The sequence below is a fragment of the Moschus berezovskii genome, chromosome 26 (assembly GCF_049115385.1).
Source record: "Moschus berezovskii isolate FMDL1 chromosome 26, NW_MosBer_1.0, whole genome shotgun sequence".
NCBI classification, from domain to species: Eukaryota; Metazoa; Chordata; class Mammalia; order Artiodactyla; family Moschidae; genus Moschus; species Moschus berezovskii.
This window is the reverse complement of record NC_142485.1, coordinates 42,394,769-42,417,696: the sequence shown is the minus strand read 5'-3', so window position 1 is coordinate 42,417,696 and position 22,928 is coordinate 42,394,769. Positions and strand designations below refer to the sequence as shown.

The following is a 22,928-nucleotide window of genomic DNA, read 5'->3' as shown; positions in this document are numbered from 1 at the left end:
GAATACATTTGAATCAGTTCTAATGAGGTGGATGAAACTGGAGCCTATTATACCGAGTGAAGTAAGCCAGAAAGAAAAACACCAATACAGTATATTAACGCATATATATGGAATTTAGAAAGATGATAATGATGATCCTGTATATGAGACAGCAAAAGAGACACAGATGTATAGAACAGTCTTTTGGACTCTGTGGGAGAGGACAAGAGTGGGATGATTTGGGAGAATGGCATTGAAACTTGTATATTATCATATATGAAACGAATCGCCAGTGCAAGTTTGATGCATGATACAAGATGCTTGGACTGGTGTACTTGGATGAACCAGAGGGATGGGATGGGGAGGGAGGGAGGTGGGAGGGGGTGCAAAATGGGGAACATATGTACATCCGGGGTAGATTCATGTCAATGTATGGCAAAACCAATACAATAATGTAAAGTTAAAAAAATAATAATAATAAAGTAAATGGACAAAAAAACACACAACGTACTTCATGTTTTAAAAAATGTAACTTTGATATAAATTCTATATATATGAGGTTTATATAATAATTTGAATTAAATATAAAATTATTCTAAATCACTAAAAATTAATTTCTTATTATCAGAATATGAATAAAATGTAATTTCATATTTAGTCAAAAAGTACATATAACCTTATATGTGTATTTGCATATATATGCTTGCATACAGTTATATAGATAAGCCTGTCAAACAGAGAAATGTACACAAGTTATTAACTTTAGTTGTTAGAAAGGGTTTGGGCAAGATTAACATGAGTAGCAGTGGGTGATGTTAGGAAAGGAAGGCAAGAAAAGAAAAAGATTAAAAATTCAGCAAGTGAGATACGACCCTTTCATGCATTTATAAAATTACATGTGTTTTTACACATTAAAGCTTCATTTAGTAATTATTAGATATGCTTCATATATATAGCACTTATATAAAATTTATTTTTTAAAACTTGAAGTACATTTTAAGAAGGAGAACCTTTTGCATTTCATTAGTTTTAATGTCCTTTTAAGTCATCACTTTTCTTTGGAGTGAAGATTGGACAAGATTAACATGAATAGCAGTGGGAGATGTCAGGAAAGGAAGGCAAGGAAAGAAAAAAGATTAAAAATTCAGCAAGTGAGATATGGCTCTTTCATACATTTATAAAATTACCTGTGCTTTTACACATTAAAACTTCATTTAGTGTATTTTAGGAAAGACTCTAAAACATTGTAAAACAAAAAGAAAGAAAGAATGTATTCCTGCATTGGATTCCATATTGACCTGTTCCCATCCATCTATTTCATCCTATTCTGGATGTGAAGCTTTTTCAGAGAAGGGAAGTGTTGATTAGCATCAGAAAATCATCCCAAGCTCGGTCCCACTCCACTCCACTTCAGAAGGACATGCACAGATATTACAACCAAATAATATAGTCCCGTGATCTCCTGACGTGAGAAGCTAAAGTGAAGAGCCAAACTTGGATGGATGGATGAAAACCACAACAGGAGGGAAACGGGTTACTTTACAGAACACACTGCATTATGACATTTTAGCAATTGTGTTTAATACTTCTAATCACTGTTCTTAAATGTTTCTGATAGCAGTTGATATTACTGATGGCAGCTCTTTGTGCTTTAGCGACAGTTCAGCTGGGCTTTCTGTCTTTTCTCTCTTGCTGCCGCTAGTTCCTTCTTAATTCCTTCTCTACCTACTACGCTCTCTACCTGGTGAAACGGGCATATACATAATCATAAATAAGTACCAGGACTGCCCTAACCATTTTTCTAGCAAAAAATATTGCTTAGGATGCATAATTTTAGTGATATTTCATGTAGCTCATTTGGCCAATAGGTATATTTTCTAATTGTAGAAATTTATTACTATGTTACATTGTGCAGTAAATGAACATATTTCATTGTTTTAATGACTTTATTATCTTATTTTATAATAAATCACTGTGTCTTCTTTTTGAGTTGTGAATTAAAAATCACCAAGGCGCTCTGTCCTTCACAGAGAAAGTCCTGAGGATTCAGCAGTGCCGCGTGGACAGAAGCGGGAACCAGCAAGCCTCCTGCCACGTGACTCAGCGAGACCGCATGCGCTGAGTTCCACCCGGCAACAGGGCAGGGCCCTGGCATGGGGACCACTTACTCTCATAGCGAATGAGGAATCCCACGCTGGACCGGCTGTTGTCTGTGCTGAACAGGAGGTACATGAAGTTGCCCGTGCTGATGAGGAACTGGGGCGCCTGTGTGCCGTGGTACTCCCCGATCAGTGGGGATGAGCTGGCCGGCCCGTCTCTGACCTCCAGCGTGTCATAGTTGACTTCGGTTTGGAATCTGCGGGCAAGTGTGTCCAGTGAGAAGAGAAAAGCAGGGCAGCGCTAACTTACAGGCATCCTGTGTCTTTACTCACTGAGTGAAAACCCAGGTGCATCAAGAGAAGTAAATCGATCCAGATACACATGCACTTTCAGACTCTGGCACATGTGCTATCTAAGGTTATTACTAACTTCTGTTCACCCCCAGAGCCCTCCCCATGACTCTGTCCAGTAATATCACAAATGGGGTGGGGGGGAGTCATTCAGCTTTAAAATACAAATACTGTGAGCCAGTAGATAGACAGAGAATCAACAATCAGTGAAAGTCAATCAAGATGCATTTTCAAACTGTTTTTTCATGATCCCCAGTATAACATGATTACAGATTTCATAAAATGAGCATATTGAAGTGACATGTTCTCCTAAAGGAAAGAGGTAAATCAAACAACATGACACTACCTTAAATACCTTTCCTGAAATGAAGAATCCTGTGCCTTTTAAAGCTGCATTAACTCCCCTTTTTCTTTTTTAAATTTTGAAAGTGTGATAACATACTTGGAGACTTGGAAAATACAGAGCAACATTACATATGTAATAGTTCCACTATATATTATAATTATTAAGTTGATAAATTAAGATTTTTAGTTGGAGTTTCAATATCAAGCTCTCAAAAATAATTTAATAGACAGAAAAGTAGAAGAATATAGTAGACCTGGGAAGGACTAAAGCTGCACTGACTCTGTTATGACAGTGGAAGGACACTGGACTTAAGAAAGCAAATGCTACTTCAATGATTTGAGAAAGTTAGAACAGCTTCCAAGAAGTGCCTAATTTTCCTTCCTGGAAGGACTTATGCCTCCAGAGAACCTGGTCTGGTGTTATGCTCATACACAGTCGCAGCCACTTGGGTGCTCTCTGATACAGTGGAGGTGCCATTCCAGACACTGAGATAACTGTGTAGAAGGGCCCATCTGAGCTAACTGGCTTTCAAAGGGTCTGGCGTGGCCCCCAGGGCGCTGCTCACTGCTGGAGCCTCTGATGCACTCAGTGATCAGGGAATTCGGGGGAAGCCTATGCCATGGTCCCTGGGATGGGTATTGCATGGTGCTGGCAGGGAGGGGAAAGAAGGGACAGAGCGGCCGTCTTAGGCCCCTAGCACAGAGCAATGGAAAAAGATGAAACCAAAGGCCCCTGCCCTGTTGATCATTAAATCACACACTTTTCTTTGTGTGTGTTTGTGTGTGTGTATAGTTACTCAGTCCTGTCTGACTCTTTGAGACCCTATGGACTGTAGCCCACCACGTACCTCTGTCTGTGGGATTCTCCAGGCAAGAATACTGGACTGGCTTCCTCGCCCTCCTCCAGGGGATCGTCCCAACTCAGGGATGGAGCCCACGTCTCTGGTGTCTCCTGCACTGGCAGGCTGGTTCTTTACCACCAGTGCCACCTGGGAAGCCCTTTCTTTGTGCAAATGTACAATAATAATATATTCTTGCAACTAACTTAGAATGGTCCCTGACCCTCCGTCTTCCACAAAGAGGAATTCAATCAATTGGTGTAGCGTGTGGCTAGGTCAGAATATGGTCAGAGGCCAGGCATTTGGGGGTGAGGAGAGAGGGCAGCTTTGCATTTTACTATTAAAAATGTTCTCTAAAGCACCTATGGCTTCACAGTTTATCCGATTTCACATTCAAGAAGCCTCAGTGAGCATGGGATAAATCTCATGTGCAGTATCTGCCCTGAAGTTTTCACAACTTTTATCTTGAGAGACAGCCAGGACAGATAGAGGGCACACCTCAATAGCTGGAGGATCTCCAGGGCAACTTCAGAAAGAGAAATGTAAATGATTTCCATTATCTGGCAACCCAGCACACACTGCATAACAATACCCTCAGTGTGGAATTTAAAACTGTTTGTATGAACACACCCTTTTTTAGGATACCAGCCCACAGCTGAAGTTATAAACCTAAGCACTATGCAAGTAATCTTTAGAAGACTGTGTGCAATGTACAGGGTAAAAAAAAATCACAAGTGTCTAAAAATATCCCAAATGCTGGAATTTAGCAAATACCACAATCCAATAACATCGAAAAGACAAGATTGAGAAAAATTATGAGTATTTTTTTCAGCAACTGAAAATGGAACACTAATAAATTGTGCCAAACCAGAATGTGAAATCACCATTTTTACTAAATGAGTTAAATGTGCTGCTGGGATCAGGGTGTGTGTCTGCTTTTTTCCCCTCTCAATACTAGAAAGTATAAAAAATTATAATAAGAAACTAAATTCAATTTATTTAATTTTATAAAGTTCTTTTTTTCCAGTGACTAAGATTATATGCCAGAATCCATTCTCCAATATCGTGAAAACATAGACCATTTTTTTTTCTTTTCTTCTGAGAGATTATTCTACTGGAGTTGTAATTATCCCATCAGATATAATAATACCAATAATAACTTCAAGTATAAAGTTACTAAGTGATAATACAATTTCTGCTAAAACCTTTCCTTTATGGATGCTATCATTGAGTATTAGGAAATTAGTATAGAAAATAATGTCATAAGATATATCTGTCTTGAGACATTATAATATTCTGAATACTAGAACCCTAAACTCAGTCTGCTTAAGAAGCTCATTGCTGGCAAGAGCTCAATTTGCTCAGATATTAACCTTGAAACACTAAACAAAGATGTTTCCTTGGATTTTAAAGCATTTGGGTACATTCTATAGCATTTTTGGTTCTTAATTTTCAAATCAATGGTTGAGACAATCTGGATAATATTTTATCATGGAGAATTCAAATAGCATGCTTCTTCTTTTTTAGATTATCAAATGCATTATCCAACAGCCAGCTGAACAGCACTCCAGTGATGGAACCAATCGTGGCTAATTAAAAGGTAAGAAATCTGTTGCACACAGTCTGCTATCAACTCTGCAACCCAAACCACTTTTCAGTTTCCCAGAGCTACTCCCAAAGCCAGAGAGCTCTTCCTCTGTGCTCTGCAAACCCCTAAGGGTCGAAGGGCTCTATTTGCAATAAAACACCAAGCAGAATTTATTCCACCCTCAGCCCTGGACTCAAGGGCTGTGAACACTGGGAATGCTCTCTGGGGCCACCACACCCTCAAGCATGTCTGCAGAGGTGCCTTAACTGTGGGCTTAGAGGACAAAACAGAGAACAGAACTCACCAAGCAAACACCTGTTCTAAGCGAACTCCTTCAGGGGAACCAAAGGTGAAAAACTGTCATCTTTCTAAAGACTTAAGATCCATTTAAATAAAAACGCTGGGCATTCATGGGTCATCAGGTCCAAATTAAGGAAACCAAAGTGTTTTCTTACCTATCAAAAGTGATTTTGATAGAGTGTCCTGGTTTTGCTTCAATTATCCATTCACAATTTAAGGAATCTTTGTAATACCCTGGCCATCCTGGGGGCAAAATCACTCCACTTGAAGATGTCAGATGTCCTCCACATGGGGCTGAAAAATGATGCAGGGGTCAGAAGGTCAAATTATGTACACGTACCATAGCAGCACCTCAAAAACAGCAGGAATTCACTCCTGAGTTCATAGACTTGATGGTTTCCAGTATTCAAGCAAAGGTTGAAAGTTTATTAGTGGCTCAGTCATGTCCGACTCTTTGTGATCCCACGGACTGTAGCCCGCCAGGCTCCTCTGTCCATGGGATTCTCCAGGCAAGAACACTGGGGTGGGCTGCCATTCCCTTCTCCAGGGGATCTTCCCAACCCAGGGATCAAACCCAAGTCAAATCCACTGCATTAACAGTGGATTCTTTACCACCTGAGCCACCAGTTATTTCCAAGTAAACTGAGAATATTGAAATCAGAGCATGTATATTTCACACCTGGGCATTTATCATCAACCTTCAGCAAAGTTCTTTTCACCTAATAATGGTAGTAGTGGCATAGTCTGAGAGAGTGGTCAGTGCCAAACACCTCCCAGGAATTATCACGTTCAATCATCACAGCAGTCAGGAGGCAGGGATACCACTGATACTCATATCTTACGTGTATTCATGTCAAGGAATGTCTGCTGACAGAATTACCTCACATCTACAATTAAAATATTCTGCAGTGTATGCATGTTTTAAAATATGTGTATAGGAATTTTTTTGTTCTGCTTTTGCAACTTTTCTGTAAGTTTGAAATATATAAAAATTTTAAGATTATATAAATTGCATTGACAAAAAAAAATAAAATATGTGTATGTGTTGATTCACTTCAAGGTATGTTCATTTTATTAAAGTAATTTGCCACATGTAATTTACTAAATTCTTTTTTCTTTCAAATCTCTTTTATAGTACTTTGTTTATTCACATTTTGCACTTTTCATTGGATCACTTTGGGTAATTTATATTTTGCCAGGAAACCTCCAATTTTCTTTGAACGTTAAAAGTAGTTGCCATAGAGATGTATTCTTGTAGTCTTTATTCCCTCAAGGTAACTTCTGTTTTTTAATGACACTGAATTGCACAGAACAGAAGCTGGTTAGGTGTAAAACAAAGACAGAAAAGTCTTTCTCTCAGCAACTGAGTTTCTCAGGACAAGTAAATTTTAACAATCTCTTTCACCATTAACTAGTCTGTGTTTGGGCTTCCCAGCTGGCACTAATGATAAAGAATCCTCCTGACAATGCAGGTGACCTGGGTTCTATCCCTGGGTTTTGAAGATCCTATGGAGCAGGAAATGGCAACCCAGTTCAGTATCCTTGCCTGGGAAATCCCAAGGACAGAGGAGCCTGGTGGGATACGGTCCGTGGAGTCTCAGAGAGTCGGACATGACTAAGTAACTAAGAACACACACAGTCCTCTGTGTTTAGGGGCTTTGCTATCGTTGTTAACAACCCATACCTGGGATTTGCCTTGGACTTCAGAAGTCCCTTCCAAACAAGGAGAGAATTGCCCACTCACATTTAAAGTGATCCTGTCTCCTTTTGTCTGACTCTATGGGATTTCTCACCTGCTGCTGACTGATGCCCCTTTATTTCCCCGACTGCAGAGGGATGTGCTGGCACTGACGCTTAGACCCATCTTCACACCATCTACTGCCCGTGAGCACACCCATGGTGAGAGTGTGGCAGCGAGAACAGAGATTAGAGAGTACTGCTTGTCTTGAGATTCTTTCTCATAAAATTATTCACACCTCAAAGTTAGTAGCGATAAACTTCCTCAAGCAGTAAGTACAAACACATTCAGTCCTGCCCCAGTATTCATACCGTTTATTTTAGAATCCTGATTCCAAGCTTACTGATTTATAAAGGACAATGACCTATTCAGTTATTAACACTAATAAAATTTAAACTATTTAAAAAAAAACATACTTTAAAAAGCAGTAAAAATAAACAAAAAGGAAACTCCTGCTATGGGTTTCTTGCTCTTCAGCTGACCAAGTGTCCACCCCTGGGGTGGTGCTGATAGTCCGCCAAATTATCTTAACAATTTATGAAACTGCAGAAATGAGAACATGTTTCTGTAAACTTAGGAGGGTCAGCCAATGATGACTGAAGATAATGCTGGTCCTTGAAACAATGAGAAATGATTCTGGAGGCAGGGCTGGGGACAGGGCAAGGTGGTGAAGTGTAATCCTGCTCCCAACACTGGTGAGTAAGCATGGGGCAGGGTGGGGGTGTATGGGTGGGGCGGGGGGATTTTAGGGCAGTTACACTACCCTGTAGGACACCACAGTGGTGGATACACCATGATATACGTTGGCCCAAGACCAATAAATGGACAATCACGAGAGTGAGCCTTAACATAAACTGTGAACTCTGGGTGATAATGACTTATCCCTGTAGGTTCATCAGTTATAACCAATGCCCCGCCTGATGGAGGACCCAGCTGATGGGGGAGGCTGTGCATATAAGGGTGCAGGCGGTGCACAGGACATCTCTGTACCTTCCCTTCAATTTTGCTGTGAATCTAAAGCTGCTCTAAAATGTGTACTCTTCAAAATATCTGCATTTCCTTGGTATTTACGAGAGATATTTTATTTTCTTAGTTCATTATGCATGGGCGATTCTGATAACAGGGGTTTGAGTATATATCGTAAGTAAATATTCCCCTACCTGAATATACATTAAAAGTAATACCTTCTTAATTCTTTCCCCTCTGGTTTTCCAACACAGGAAACCAGAGTGAAATGTCAAGAAGAAAATTAGTTAGGCTCTGCATGTGTCAGTTACACCAAGGGCAACAAAACAGTTAACTAAAAATGATGCCGTTTGCAGAGGATGAATCACACTCTCCCCACATGCTACTTTGGATTTCTAATCCCAGCATCTTAAAATGGGACCATATTTGGAAAAAAAGTTACTGCAGACATGGTTAGTCAAGACGAGGGCATTAGAGCAGGCCCTAGTCCAATATGATGGGTGTTCCTAGAAGGAGGGGACTTGGGACAGAGATGCATTCTCACAGGGAGAATGTGTGGATGCTGCTTCTACAAGCCAAGACAAGCAAAGCCCCAGAAGCCAGGAGAGGGGCCTGGAACATCTCCTCGCCTCAGAGCCTGCCCTGCTGACACCTGGACCCTGGACTTCCAGCCTCCAGGACCGTGAGGTGCTAACTCCTACTGTCAAAGTCACACTTGGTGGTACTTGGCTGTGACAGCCTTAGGGAACCAGTGTTGTCTGTTTACTCATTTATTTTCTGTCAGACGCTCCCTTTCAGAGGAAGGTAAGTGGCAGACGGGAGGGGCCCACACCTTCGCAGCGGGGGACGGTGGAGCTCCAGACCACGTTCCCATCCTGCAAGATGCAGGTGATGGACTCCGAGCCCTGGGTTTTGACAAAGCCATCATCACAGTGGAAAGAGACCGAGCTCCCCAGCAGGAACCTGTCACCAAAACGCCGTCCGTTTATGGGGATGCCAGGATCGTGGCACTCGTTTTGACCAAATGCTGAAAAGAAAAAAAAAAAAAAATCAGTGTAAAAAAAAAAAACAAACATTTGAATATTAATCATGAGTATTAAAAAAGAAAGCAGAACCACTTATAAAGCAGTTTTAGTTATTTTTCAGAGATGGATAAATACTTTCAATAAACAGAATATTGATACCTAGAGAGATAGAAGGAGAGAGATGGTAGATAGAGCTCATTATCACCTACACAGCATCCCAAAATTGAAGGCACTTTTTCACTAAGAAAAATGGAGAAGAGATACGCAGGTGATAGAAAAGGATTTTGGTTCTGGCACATCTAGGTTAGCATCCCGACTCTTGTGCTTACTCCCTGTCCCTGGGAAGATTACTCAGGTCATCTGAGCCTTTTTGTGGTTCATTTGCTAAGTTGTGTCTGACTCTGCAGCTCCATGGACTGCAGCCCTCCAGGCTCCTCTGTCTTCCACTGTCTCCCGGAGTTTGCTCAAATTCATGTCCGCTGAGTTGGTGCTGCCATCTAACCATCTTATCCTCTGCCGCCCCCTTATCTTTTTGTCTTCTCCTTATGTAGCCTGCCAATCTCCTCTGTCCATGGAGTTTTCTAGGCAAAGCATTCTGGAGTGGGTTTCTGCTTCCTTCTCCAGGGGACCTTCTCAACCCAAAGATTGAGCTTGAATCTCCTGTGTCTCCTGCATTGCAGGCAGATTCTTTACTGCTGAGTCATCTGGGAAGCCCCATCAGAGCCTAGTTGTCTTTATTTACAGAAAGAGGAAGTAAAGCTTATAGTTCAGAGTTGCTACAATGTTAAATGAAACAATTTCTGTCAAATCCTAAGCAGATCACCTAAGAGAAGGAGTCAGTACATTTTAGCTTATAACTCCTATTTAACATTATTATCTTACTTTATTCCCTCAGCAGTACAATTTAAGCAGATGGTCTTAAATATAAGCTATGATCAAATGAGTCTGAAGCAAAGAAAAGTTAGCTGTCTTATCAAAATTCACTAAGTACATACGAGTTGTTGTTTAGTTGCTCAGTTGTGTCCAACTCTTTGCAACCCATTGGACTGTAGCCTGCCAGGCTACTCTGTCCATGGGATTTTCCAGGCAAGAATATTGGAGTGGGTAGCCATTCCCTTCTCCAGGGGATCTTCCCAACCCAGGAATCAAAATTGGGTCACCCACATTGCAGGCAGATTCCTTACTACTAGGTCACCTGGGAAGACCTAGTCCATACATTTAGCAGGTATTATAATCCATGATTCCCAACTCCAAATACCTCAATGCTTTCCACTGCTCTATTCAGTTGCATGGAGGATACAGGGGTGGATGGATGGATGGGTGGATGGAAGGAAGGAAAACCAGAGAGAGAAGTATGTGAGCCACCAGCCCTCACTATAGGGGTGAGTGACCAAAACACCAAAACAGAGTGGGGTATTTTTTAGGTTCTCAGGATAATGTTATTTAATTTTGTGAATTGTGACTATAAAACCCCGGAGTAGAGCCAGTGGAGACCGTGGACGCAGGGTGGGTGCATATGCACTTACTGGTGTAGGTGATGTTGAAGCCTCGGCCGGTGGTGGAGTGATCCGACTGGAACTCCAGGCGGACAATGTGCCCACTGCTGGCCAGCTGGGATGGCACCTCATTGCCCGAGAATGTGCCCAGCACAGTTATGTCTGAAATCCCGTCATCTTTGACCGCAAGGAAGTCAAACTGAGGCTCCACGTCAAAGTCATTAAAGATGAGGTGAATTCTGCTGCCCGGCTCAGAGATGATCAGCCAGACGCAGTTCATGTTGTTGCCATACTCTTCTGGGTAATTCGGTGAGAGGATAATTCCTGATGATGCCGTAAAGTTGAAGAAACAGGAAACTGTGAAGACACACAGATTATAATAGATTCAAACAGTTTTGTCCATATCCAAAGATCTGGCTATGTGCTGAGGACCTGGGAAGGAAGTCTAAACCAGCAGTTAACTAGGATGGTTCAACTTTTTCTTTTCTTTAATTTTGAGAGTCTCTACTGAATTTGTTGCAATCCAGCTTCTGTTCTTATGTTTTTTGGCCTCAACATATATGGGAATCTCAGTTCTCTGAGCAGGGATTGTCCCGGGTTGTGAACAGATTAAGTTCAACATACAGAACAACCACAGACTATACATAATCAGGGCTTCCCTGGTGGCTCAGAGGTTAAAGTGTCTGCTTCCAATGCAGGAGACCCGGCTTCGATCCCTGGGTCGGGAAGATCCCCTGGAGAAGGAAACGGTAACCCACTCCAGTATTCTTGCCTGGAGAATCCCATGGACGGAGAAGCCTGGTAGGCTACAGTCCACGGGGTTGGAAAGAGTCGGACACGACTGAGCGACGGAACAGAACAGAACAGATACATAATCAAGTGTATGCTTGATTGAAAAATAACCCTATCAAGTTGACTGAAACTTATGGCAAATATTAAGATTTCTTGTTATAACTTTCTGCCTTCAGAAGAGCAAATATTAACATGAAAAATTATGCCGGTTTCATAAGGACAATTTCCAGAAAACAAGGTTGATTCTAATCAGTTTCCTATTTTTCATTTTAAATTTTGCATGTGCCTTAAAGCACATTTTTTGAAATTACTTTTTAAGTCATTTACAGGGTAACAATGATTAAAGAACAACTCGGAAAATCAGACCATATCCTGGTGGATAATGTAAAAGTCTCTTGGAATATTTATTTAATGTGTACTGACAAATCAGTAAGATATATGTTTTATATATGTTTATATACATATTCTTTGGAAGGGAGCAACTATTGGACTTATTTCTAGGGTGTGGATTTGCTTATTATTTTACATTATTTCCTATATGTTTCTAGGTTATTGCTATACTTAGTTATTAAAAAAATCTGTTTTTCAATCTGCTATATAGTCCTTCTTTTCTACTTGTTAAATCACATACAAGGGACCTAGAGACCATAATACAGAGTGACATAAGTCAGAAAGAGAAACATAAATACTGTATGTTAACACTTACAAGTGGAATCTGAAAAAACTTGGTACAGACAATCTTATTTACAGATAAGCAGGAACAGAGAGGCAGACATAGAGAACAAAGATGGACACCGAAGTGGGAGGAGGGAGCTGGATATATTGGGAGATTGGGGTTGACATATATACCCTATTGACACTATACATAAAACAAATAACTAATGAGAACCTTAAAAAAACAAACTAAAAACAAGACAAAAAATAGGAGGAAGCAGGCAGTTCTTCCACTGAAAGGCAAATGATATCACTTCAAGCTGACAACTGTGTTTTAAGTGTCACAGGATATCATGTGTTGTGTCCTCAGTTGTGTTCCGCTCTGCAACCCTGTGGACTGCAGCCCACCAGGCTCCTCTGTTCATGGAATTCTCCAGGTAAGAATACTGGAGTGGGTTGCCATTTCCTTCTGCAGGGGATCTTCCCGACCCAGAGATGAAACCTGCCTCTCTTACATCTCCTGCACTGGCGGGGGGATTCTTTACCACTCAGCCACTTGGGAAGCCCCCTGCCCTACTGTTTCTGTGTATACAACAGATAACTGATGAGAACCTACTGTGCAGCTCAGGGAACTCTACTCAGGGAAGCCATCACAGGACATGGTTAGGTTGCAAAAACCCCAGGCCCTGTCAACGGATGGCTCACGGAGCTGGCATCAGCCCCTCTGGATGGAAGTGATGCTCTGTGGACCTTGCTTGTGGAAAGCTCTCATCCACAGTGTATCTGTCTGGTATTAAGAACATCACTGACTGGTTTTAAGTCAGCGGAGAAAGAAGAGCTGCATTCGAGGAGCCCTAAATGCCTCTGGTCAATGCCGCTTCCCCCTCTCAGGGCACACCCTGCTCCTCTCCCCCTCCCCACCCCCCCACCCCCCGCCAGGGCAACTTGGAACAGACCCTCCCAGGAGAGTACTCACATACACAGCTGGGCTTGTTGCCAGACCACTGGTTGTTCTGCTGACACGTGATGACTCGCTCCCCCACCAGCTCGAAGGCCGCCTGGCATTCGAACGTGAGTGTGTCTCCATGGAGGAAGCTGCTGCCAGTCCGCTTCCCGTAGGCTGGGATGCCCGGGTCCCCGCACCCTCCCTTCTCAATTTCTGAAAAGAGGACAGATGAGCAGACCTTTGAGAAAACACGGTGAATGTTTTCAACAGTTTTCACTAGAAAGTGAGCAGCGGTTGACTTTCGCGTTGCTTCCATAGACAGTTTCAATTCATCTAATATTTATTTAGCAGAAGCCAGAAAAAATATACGCTTCAAATTTTGGAGAAAAGTGTTTAACTTTTCTTTTGAAGGAAACACAAAGCTACACAGATGTGTTGACCATGCAAATGTTACAATTAATAGATGCTTCTTCCTGGTCTACACCCTTCCTGATGCTGTCCATAAGTGCTGCCATTAAAATATAAACATCAATTTTGTTTTAATTGATGTGTTTTTTAATGTAAACCACACAAGTAAGATGGTTCATTCCCTACTGAATGTTTAAATCAATATATCCATTTGAATATTCTTTGCCTTAAATTGGTGTTAAAACTCATTTAGGAAACAAAATGAATATATTCATGGTCTTCAGATGAAAAGAAAATATGTGGAATCAAGGCTCTTTTCATTAGCACATGATTATAATGATATGTGGATACAAATGCACCAAATTATACACACATTTCAACTTTGCTCTGTCACAAATGTTAATGATACAGGGTGTATTAACTGAAATATGCTTATTCATTGATTCATACAAAAATATTTCTTGAGGGCCAACAGTGTGTCAGGTTTTGTTCTAGGTAATAAGGTTAGTGGACAAACAAGACAAAATTCCCACAAGCACAGGACTGACATTACATAGAGGGAACCAGTAATAATTCATGAGATAATGAAGGAGACATGGGCCAGGGTGCCCGGACCTGCAGGAGGATGCTGGGGAAGCAGTGGTCTTCAGAGGAAGGGAGGGAGTTGGCCAGAGCTGCCTAGGGGGTTTCTGTGGGAAGAAGATTTTGCAGGGTTTTCAGAAGATACACAGTGTGATCCGAGTACAAGTTCAGAAGACCCTCTGCCGGGCTGGGAATGGAGGCAGGAAAGGGGTGAGTTTCCACAACTCAGGGAGGTTTCTCTGTGCTTGGCTCACAGATGCATCTCTTGGTCCATAGTCCTTCCTGAATTCTTCATGTGTTTGCACTTTGTCGTCTTGCTGTGAGCAACAGCAAATTCAGATGTAGCAATATAAATACTTTCTGATGAGGTCTCAGTGTTTGGAAAGTCTGTGGAAGTGACTCAGCTGAATTTCTGGGTGGTTTTCAGGTACATTCTTGCCTTATGGGGAACCTGTCCAAGCTCAGAGATCGATTCAAAGATGGCTTATTCTCCTCCAGAGAAGAAACTCTACTTCTGAGTGTTCAGGAGTATCAGAGAGGTGAGATCAGCTGGTGATATAATGGTGGTGAAACTTCAACACGTAGGATATTAGCCCATCTGTTTTTGAAGCAAATTAGCACAAGAAACAAAACCAAACCAAACCAGGCACTTCGTGCAAACAAGATCATCACACTCTCCTGATGGCTCAGGCCATCAGAATAAAAAGACAGCTTAAACAGTATCAGTTAAATGGGAGCTAAAATGTTCCTGGATGCAATGAGGGCAAGAAAGCCTTGGAGGACACTCTTCCTTAAGGACCAGCCTCGGAGTACAAGTGGATGAACCTGAGCTGAACAGAGGCAGGAATGGATCTGCTTGAATTTAATGCTTGGATTACCTTGAACAAAATTTCTTTGACTGAAGGCAATTTAGACTGGTGGTTTATAACATAAAATACCTTATTTTTTTAATTTATTCATTTTTCACTGAAAGATAATTGCTTGATAGTATTGAGTTGGTTTCTACCAAATATCAACATAGATTTGATGTTGAATCAGCCACAGATTTACCCATGTCCCCTCCCACTTGAACGCCCCTCTGCTCCAGGTTGTTACAGAACCCCAGTTTGAGTTCCCTGAGTCATACAGCAAATTCCCATTCACTATCTATTTTATATATTCAGATATGACCTAAATAAAATCCCTTATGATTATACAGTGGAAGTGAGAAATAGATTTAAGGGACTAGATATGATAGATAGAGTGCCTGATGAACTCTGGACAGAGATTCGTGACATTGTACAGGAGACAGAGACCAAGACCATCCCCATGGAAAAGAAATGCAAAAAAGCAAAATGGTTGTCTGAGGAGGCCTTGCAAATAGATGTGAAAAGAAGAGAAGTGAAAAGCAGAGGAGAAAAGGAAAGATATAAGCATCTTAATGAAGAGTTCCAAAGAATAGCAAGGAGAGATAAGAAAGCCTTCCTCAGCGATCAATGCAAAGAAATAGAGGAAAACAACAGAATAGGAAAGACAAGAGATCTCTTCAAGAAAATTAGAGATACCAAGGGAACATTTCATGCAAAGATGGACTCAATAAAGGACAGAAATGGTATGGACGTAACAGAAGCAGAAGATATTAAGAAGAGGTGGCAAGAATACACAGAAGAACTGTACAAAAAAGATCTTCACAACCAAGATAATCACGATGGTGTGATCCCTGACCTAGAGCCAGACATCTTGGAATGTGAAGTCAAGTGGGCCTTATAGAGCATCACTATGAACAAAGCTAGTGGAGGTGATGGAATTCCAGTGGAGCTATTTCAAATCCTGAAAGATGATGCTGTGAAAGTGCTGCACTCAATATGCCAGCAAATTTGGAAAACTCAGCAGTGGCCACAGGACTGGAAAAGGTCAGTCTTCATTCCAATCCCAAAGAAAGGCAATACCAAAGAATGCTCAAACGACCGCACAAATTGCACTCATCTCACATGCTAGTAAAGTCATGCTCAAAATTCTCAAAGCCAGGCTTCAGCAATACGTGAACCGTGAACTTTCAGATGTTCAAGCTGATTTTAGAAAAGGCAGAGGCACCAGAGATCAAATTGCCAACATCCACTGGATCATGGAAAAAGCAAGAGAGCTCCAGAAAAACATCTATTTCTGCTTCATTGACTATGCCAAAGCCTTTGACTGTGTGGATCACAATAAACTGTAGAAAATTCTGAAAGAGATGGGAATACCAGACCACCTGACCTGCCTCTTGAGAAACCTATATGCAGGTCAGGAAGCAACAGTCAGAACTGGACATGGAACAACAGACTGGTTCCAAATAGGAAAAAGAGTATGTCAAGGCTGTATATTGTCACCCTGCTTATTTAACTTATATGCAGAGTACATCATGAGAAATGCTGGGCTGGAGGAAGCAAAAGCTGGAATCAAGATTGCCAGGAGAAATATCAATAACCTCAGGTATGCAGATGACACCACCCTTATGGCAGAAAGTGAAGAGGAACTAAAAAGCCTCTTGATGAAAGTGAAAGAGAAGAGTGAAAAAGTTGGCTTGAAGCTCAACATTCAGAAAACTAAGATCATGGCATCTGGTCCCATCACTTCATGGGAAATAGATGGAGAAACAGTGGAAACAGTGTCTGACTTCATTTTTGGGGGGGCTCCAAAATCACTGCGGATGCTGATTGCAGCCATGAAATTAAAAGATGCTTACTCCTTGGAAGGAAAGTTATGACCAGCCTAGATAGCATATTAAAAAGCAGAGACATTACTTTGCCAACAAAGGTCCGTCTAGTCAAGGCTATGGTTTTTCCCATGGTCAATTATGGATGTGAGAGTTGGACTGTGAAGAAAGCTGATCGCCGAAGAATTGATGCTTTTGAACTGTGGAGTTGTAGAAGACTCTTGAGAGTCCCTTGGACTGCAAAGAGATCCAACCAGTCCATTCTAAAGGAGATCAGTCCTCGGTGTTCATTGGAAGGACTGCTGCTAAAGCTGAAACTGCAATACTCTGGCCACCTCATGCGACGAGTCGACTCACTGGAAAAGACTCTGATGCTAGGAGAGATTGGGAACAGGAGGAGAAGGGGACGACAGAGAGTGAGATGGCTGGATGGCATCACCGACTTGATGGACATGAGTTTACATGATCTCCAGGAGTTGGTGATGGACAGGGAGGCCTGGCGTGCTGTGATTGATGGGGTCACAAGGAGTCAGACACGATTGACCGACTGAACTGAACTGAACTGAACTGAATGTAAGTTTCCATGTTACTCTCTCCACACATCCCACCTTCTCCTTCCCTCCTTCCCCAAGCCAAGTCCATAAGTCTGTTCTCTATGTCTGTGTGTCCACTGCTGCTCTGCACATAGGTTCATCAGTGCCATCTTTCTAGATTCCACATATATGCATTAGTATACAGTATTTGTTTTTCTCTTTCCAACTTACTTCAGTCTGAATAATAGGCTGTAGTTTCATCCACCTCATTAGGACTGACTCAAATGGCTCAAATTCCTTTTTATGACTGAGTACTATTCCATTGTATATATGTACCACAGCTTCTTTATCCATTTACCTGTTGGTGGATTTCTAGGTTTCTCCATGTCCTAGCTGTGGTAAACAGAGCTGCAGTGAACATCTGTGTCTGTTTCAGTTTTGGTTTCCTCAGGGTACACACATAGTCATGGGGTTGCTGGGTCATATGGCAGGTTTATTCCTATCTTTCTAAAGGAATATCCATAGTGTTCTTCATAATAGTTGTGCTAATTTACATTTCTACCAATAGTGCAAGAGTGTTCCCTTTTCTCCACACCCTCTCCAGCATTTAATGTTTGTAGATTTTTTGATGATGGCCATTCTGACCAGTGTAAGGTGATATTTTATTGTAGTTTTGATTTTCAGTTCTATAATAATGAGCAATATTGAGCATCTTTTAATGTGAATATTAGCCATCTGGATGTCTCATTTGGAGAAATGTCTGTTTAGGTCATTTTCCCGCTTTTTAATTGGGTTGTTTGTTTTTCTGTATTGATTTGTAAATAGATGGAGAGATATTCTCTGTTCCCAGGTTGGAAGAATCAATTTTGTGAAAATGACTGTTCTACTAAATGTAATCTATAGATTCAGTGCAATTACTATCAAATTACCAATGACATTTTTCACAGAACTAGAACAAAAACTCTCACAATTCATATGGAAACACAAAAGATCCCAAATAGCCAAAGCATTCTTGTGAAAGAAGAATGGATCTGGAGTCATCAGTCTTCATGACTTCAGACTATACTACAAAGTTATAGTTATCAAGGCAGTATGATACTGGCACACACACACACACACAAAACACAGAAATACAGACCAATGGAACAAGATAGAAAGCCCAGAGATAAACCCACATACCTATGGGTACCTTATTTTTGACAAGGGAGGCAAGAATATACAATGGGGCAAAGATAGCCTCTTCAATAAGTGCTGCTGGGAAGACTGGACAGCTGCATGTAAAAGAATGAAATTAGAACACTTCCTAACACCATACACAAAGATAAACTCACAATGGATTAAAGACATAAATGTAAGACCAGAAACTATAAAGCTCTTAGAGGAAAACATAAGCAGAACACTCAATTACATAAATCAAAGCAAGATCCTCTATAACCCTCTTCCCTCAGTAATAAGTGGAACCTAATTAAACTTAAAAGTTTTTGCGCAGCAAAGGAAACTACAAACAAGGAGAAAGACAGCCCTCAGTATGGGGAAAACTAATAGCAAATGAAACAACTGACAAAGGTTTAATTCCAAAATATACAAGCAGCTGATACAAGAGCTTCCATTTGATGTGACCTGTCAGTGGAACAGGGGTCAGGAGCCCAGGGTCCTGGCCAAGGACTCAGCTCTGAGGTCAGGAATCAGAACACCAGACCTGGTTTGGAAATTCCCGGGCTCTGCTGGGCCACCTGATGCAATTTAGTCTTGAAATGTCTCCATTTTAACTTCCTCAGTTTACCACTTTCTACCTCACAGGGCATCTGTGAGAGTTAAACTGTATAATTCATGTAAGTCTTGGCATATAGGGCTCATAATCATAGCTATCACTATGATTATTAGCAAACCTTAGACTTCTAGATGCTTCTTTTTGCCTCTGTGATGCTAAAGTTCATAACTTTTTCTGGTGAAATGAATCAAGGGCATTTGTGGGAATACTGCTTCCTACATTAACTGAGTCTGGGAACTCCTGACTTTGCAGAGTGCATGGAAATAAACTGGCTGTAGACACACTGTGTGGAAGGTCTTTCTGCTTCCCATTCTGAGGGTTTAGAGTGTCTAGTGGTGCTTCATCTCCACCAAAGATACTGGTATTCCCTGACCCAGACATAAGGCCAGGGCTGGCCCGGAGCAGAACCTGGGTCTGGTGAGTCCTTTGTTAAGAGTTTGGCCGGGACTTGTGATGCCAAGTCCAGGGACAAGTGTTGGACTGGTCACATCTGCTATCAGTAAGTCTGCATGCTGGACCCACTCCTCAGCCACAGAATATGAAGCTTCCCTTGGGGAGCATTTTTGGGCATTTTGTATTCTTGACCCCTGCATACTGTATCACTTGAGCCCCAAGTAACTGTGACAGGATCAATGCAGATTCAGAAATGTCCCTTGGAGGTCAAAGTGCCTTCACTTGAGAGTACATCTATATCACATATTGTCTGAACCAGTAAAAACAAGTAAAGGAAGAATAAGACTGGGCAGACATGGATACAGTAACCGCATCAAGCTTCCTTCTATATGGAACAAAACACCAGGTGTCAAAGATGACCCTGCTGTGTTCATGCTTCCCTAGAAACCATAGTCTGTTATCAATGAAAACACTGGAGCCCCCAGAGGAAAAAAAGTTGGTCAAATATCTCTTCCAAATGATCACTCTAGAAATGAGATCTGATAAAGAGGAGTCTAAGGAAAACGCTAGGTTGCAATTATTTCCTCTCTCCTTCTGAGATGCTGCCTTTTTGGCAGCTGGGGACATTCATAAACAAGTCTACTGAGGACTCAATGGTACTCCCATTGATATGTTTTTCTTTGACAGTGATTTTTAAAAGTACACAATAACGTTATTTCAATTTCAAGTTTTCATGTTGATTAATATTCCTAAATTTTATGAAGTATTACTTTTGAATACTAATTTTATAACTGATCTAAACATTTACACTACATTGACATTACATATTTAATGCTCACCTCTAATACATTTCATTTTTATTTGATAGTTCATATTATACGTATAAATGTTTATATAATAAATGAGTAATTAGATTCAGTAATTTTCTTTTAGACTTTTATTTTTACTTTACATTACAGTGTAGCTGATTAACTGTGTTGTCATAGTGCCAGGTGGACAGTAAAGGGACCCAGCCATACACACACACGTGTGCATGCTCCCCCAAACTCCCCCCCATCCAAGCTGCCACATAGTGTTGAGCAGAGTTCCCTGTGCTATACAGTAGGTGCTTCTTGGTTATCTATTTTAAATATAGCTGAGTATATATGTCTGTCCCGAACTCCCCAAGGGATTCACTAATTTTTTAACGTATCAGAACTCTCCTTTTCTTGGCATATCAGTATTCACTGACATGTAAACCAAAATATTGAAAGTGAAATTGAATCTGCTATAACAGAGACTTATCAGTCACACTTCTGAGAAAGGACATTAAAACCATTAAGGTGAGCCATATCCACTTGACAAGTACTGATCTACAAAAGTCACTCAATTAAATCCAATCCTTAATCTGAAATGCCACGGCTGCTCTCTGATATTTACCACATGATTAGTGTACAGCTTCCCTGTGAGGCTGCCTGCCGATTGAGAACTGTTATTGTTCACATTTAGTGCCATCTTTGCCCCTGCTTTGACCCCAGCACACGATAGAAGAGGTGCAGATGAATGAATGCTGCTTTAAGGAATAACCGAGTTCCCCCGCATGGCTCTGCACAGATAAGTGTCCTGGCTTGGTGACTTGTCCACATAGTGGGACCTTCCGATTTCTGACCCTACTTCTTCATCTGCTCCTTCACGCTCCAGGGACCCGCCCTGCCTTCTCCAAACCCACCCACCAGAGCGCACCTGCAATGGACCCACCTGACAGGTGTCTGTGCATCGCAGAGACCGCTCATGTCACCTGGGTGCATTTCCACACTGGAAACCCCTGGGTCAGCCTCCGTGCCTCCCACCCCGTCAAGGACTCTCTCATTCCAATGGCAGAGGTGTCCTGAGCCTCCCAGGACATGTCAAGCTCCTACACTGTCCTCCCATCAAAGACACCACCCTCTCTTTTTCTATAATGTCCCTCTTGGTTAAAGTCTCTTCAGAGCCCCATAATCTGGAGTACTGTTGCTCCCTACGCTGGGGTTTATAGGTAACTTTCCTGTAAAGGTTTAAGAACAAGTCTTCTCTGGTCCTATTTGGATGTGGACCTGTCTTTCTACTTCATTACACTGTTATTTTTTTCCTGAATGATAAGGCTTATCTTCCCTGGACTTGTTGGTACTTAAATGGTGCCCTGAACAAAGTGGACACTTGGCGCTGTGTTGTTATTTAAAAGGAACTGAGACATCGTCCCAAGCTTAGGTAGTTTTTGGCTATAACACAGCCTGTGCCCTTTTTTTCTCTATAAAGGGTTACCATCTGTTGCCTAACTGCTCAGCCTGTGATAGATTCTTCTGAGCACCATTCACTGTTTCAACTACAGGCCTGACCAACAGGTGAGCAGACCAAGCAACTGGTCTTGTGGACAGTATCGCTTAGGGCAGTTGGCAGAAAATACACAGACAGCCTAAAGGAAGCCAGGCAGGGGCAAACGTGCTGAGAAGGAGAAAGCAGGTGAGAGGAGTAACTCTGGTGTGAGTGATGGAAAGTAGAGTCGTCAGAGGGTCTTTTCTGGTGGGACAGTCAGAGAAGGTTTCTGAAAACTGAGCATGTCGGCAGAGACTTGAAGTGGGGGGGACACACTTGAAATGTGTAAGCAGGGAGATGGCCCCACCTGCGGTGAGCAGGAGACAACCTGCAGGGCTGGGTGAGGGATGCCCCTGGCAGGATGAGGAAGAGCAAGGTGGCCACAGGTGATCGCGGTGGTGAAGGGCGAGATGAGGACGCAGAAGCACTGAGCTGGCCAGAGCCAGGCGATGCACGGTCTCTAGATTTTTATGTGGATTTCATTCTTTCACTGTGTTTTATTACAATCGTGCTGTAAGAGCTATAGAAACCAGAAACTATCAATCTCTCCCCTAAATTGTTGTGAAACATCGTCTCATAATAAAGATTGGAGAGGACACCTAAATGCCACCATGAGATAAGACTTTCCTTAGGGTTATCAGTTCCATTGATTTTAGCTTCTTTGCTGCTGAGAATACCAATCCTGAATGATCATGAAGATTGACTTTCTATCAATGCATATATATATTCTTGGCAGGCAGCATGGTTTATAGAAAAGGCTATCAGTTTGACTAACAATCTAGGTTTGATTGACAGATCTTTCACTTAATAACCAAGAATACTTCATTATTTGATTTGACGCTTTTTTAAAAAATTATTTAATTGGAGGATAACTACAGTATTGTTACATTTTGCCATACATCAGTATGAATTGGCTGTAGGTGTACATGTGTCCCCTCCATCCTGAATCCCCCTCCCCCTCCACCCTATGCCTCCCACCCCATCCCTCTGGGTTGTCCCATAGCACCAGCTTTGGGTGTCCTGCTTCATGCATCAAACTCACACTGGTTATCTTTTTTACATGTAGTAATGTATAGTTTCATTGCTATTCTCTCAAATCATCCCACCTTCTCCTTCTC

General features: G+C 41.7%; 1 protein-coding gene across 1 annotated transcript in view; it reads right to left on the bottom strand.

Moving 5' to 3' along the window:
- Nucleotides 1-22,928, bottom strand: part of CSMD1 (CUB and Sushi multiple domains 1) — a 1,848,896-nt gene that overhangs the window by 409,856 nt on the left and 1,416,112 nt on the right. The window contains exons 14-18 of the mRNA XM_088832674.1: nucleotides 13,149-13,331; nucleotides 10,757-11,083; nucleotides 9,038-9,232; nucleotides 5,657-5,795; nucleotides 2,148-2,335 (exon numbers count right to left, since the gene is read on the bottom strand). Coding sequence (XP_088688800.1) covers nucleotides 2,148-2,335; nucleotides 5,657-5,795; nucleotides 9,038-9,232; nucleotides 10,757-11,083; nucleotides 13,149-13,331 — 1,032 coding nt within the window. The remainder of the gene's footprint in view (nucleotides 1-2,147; nucleotides 2,336-5,656; nucleotides 5,796-9,037; nucleotides 9,233-10,756; nucleotides 11,084-13,148; nucleotides 13,332-22,928) is intronic.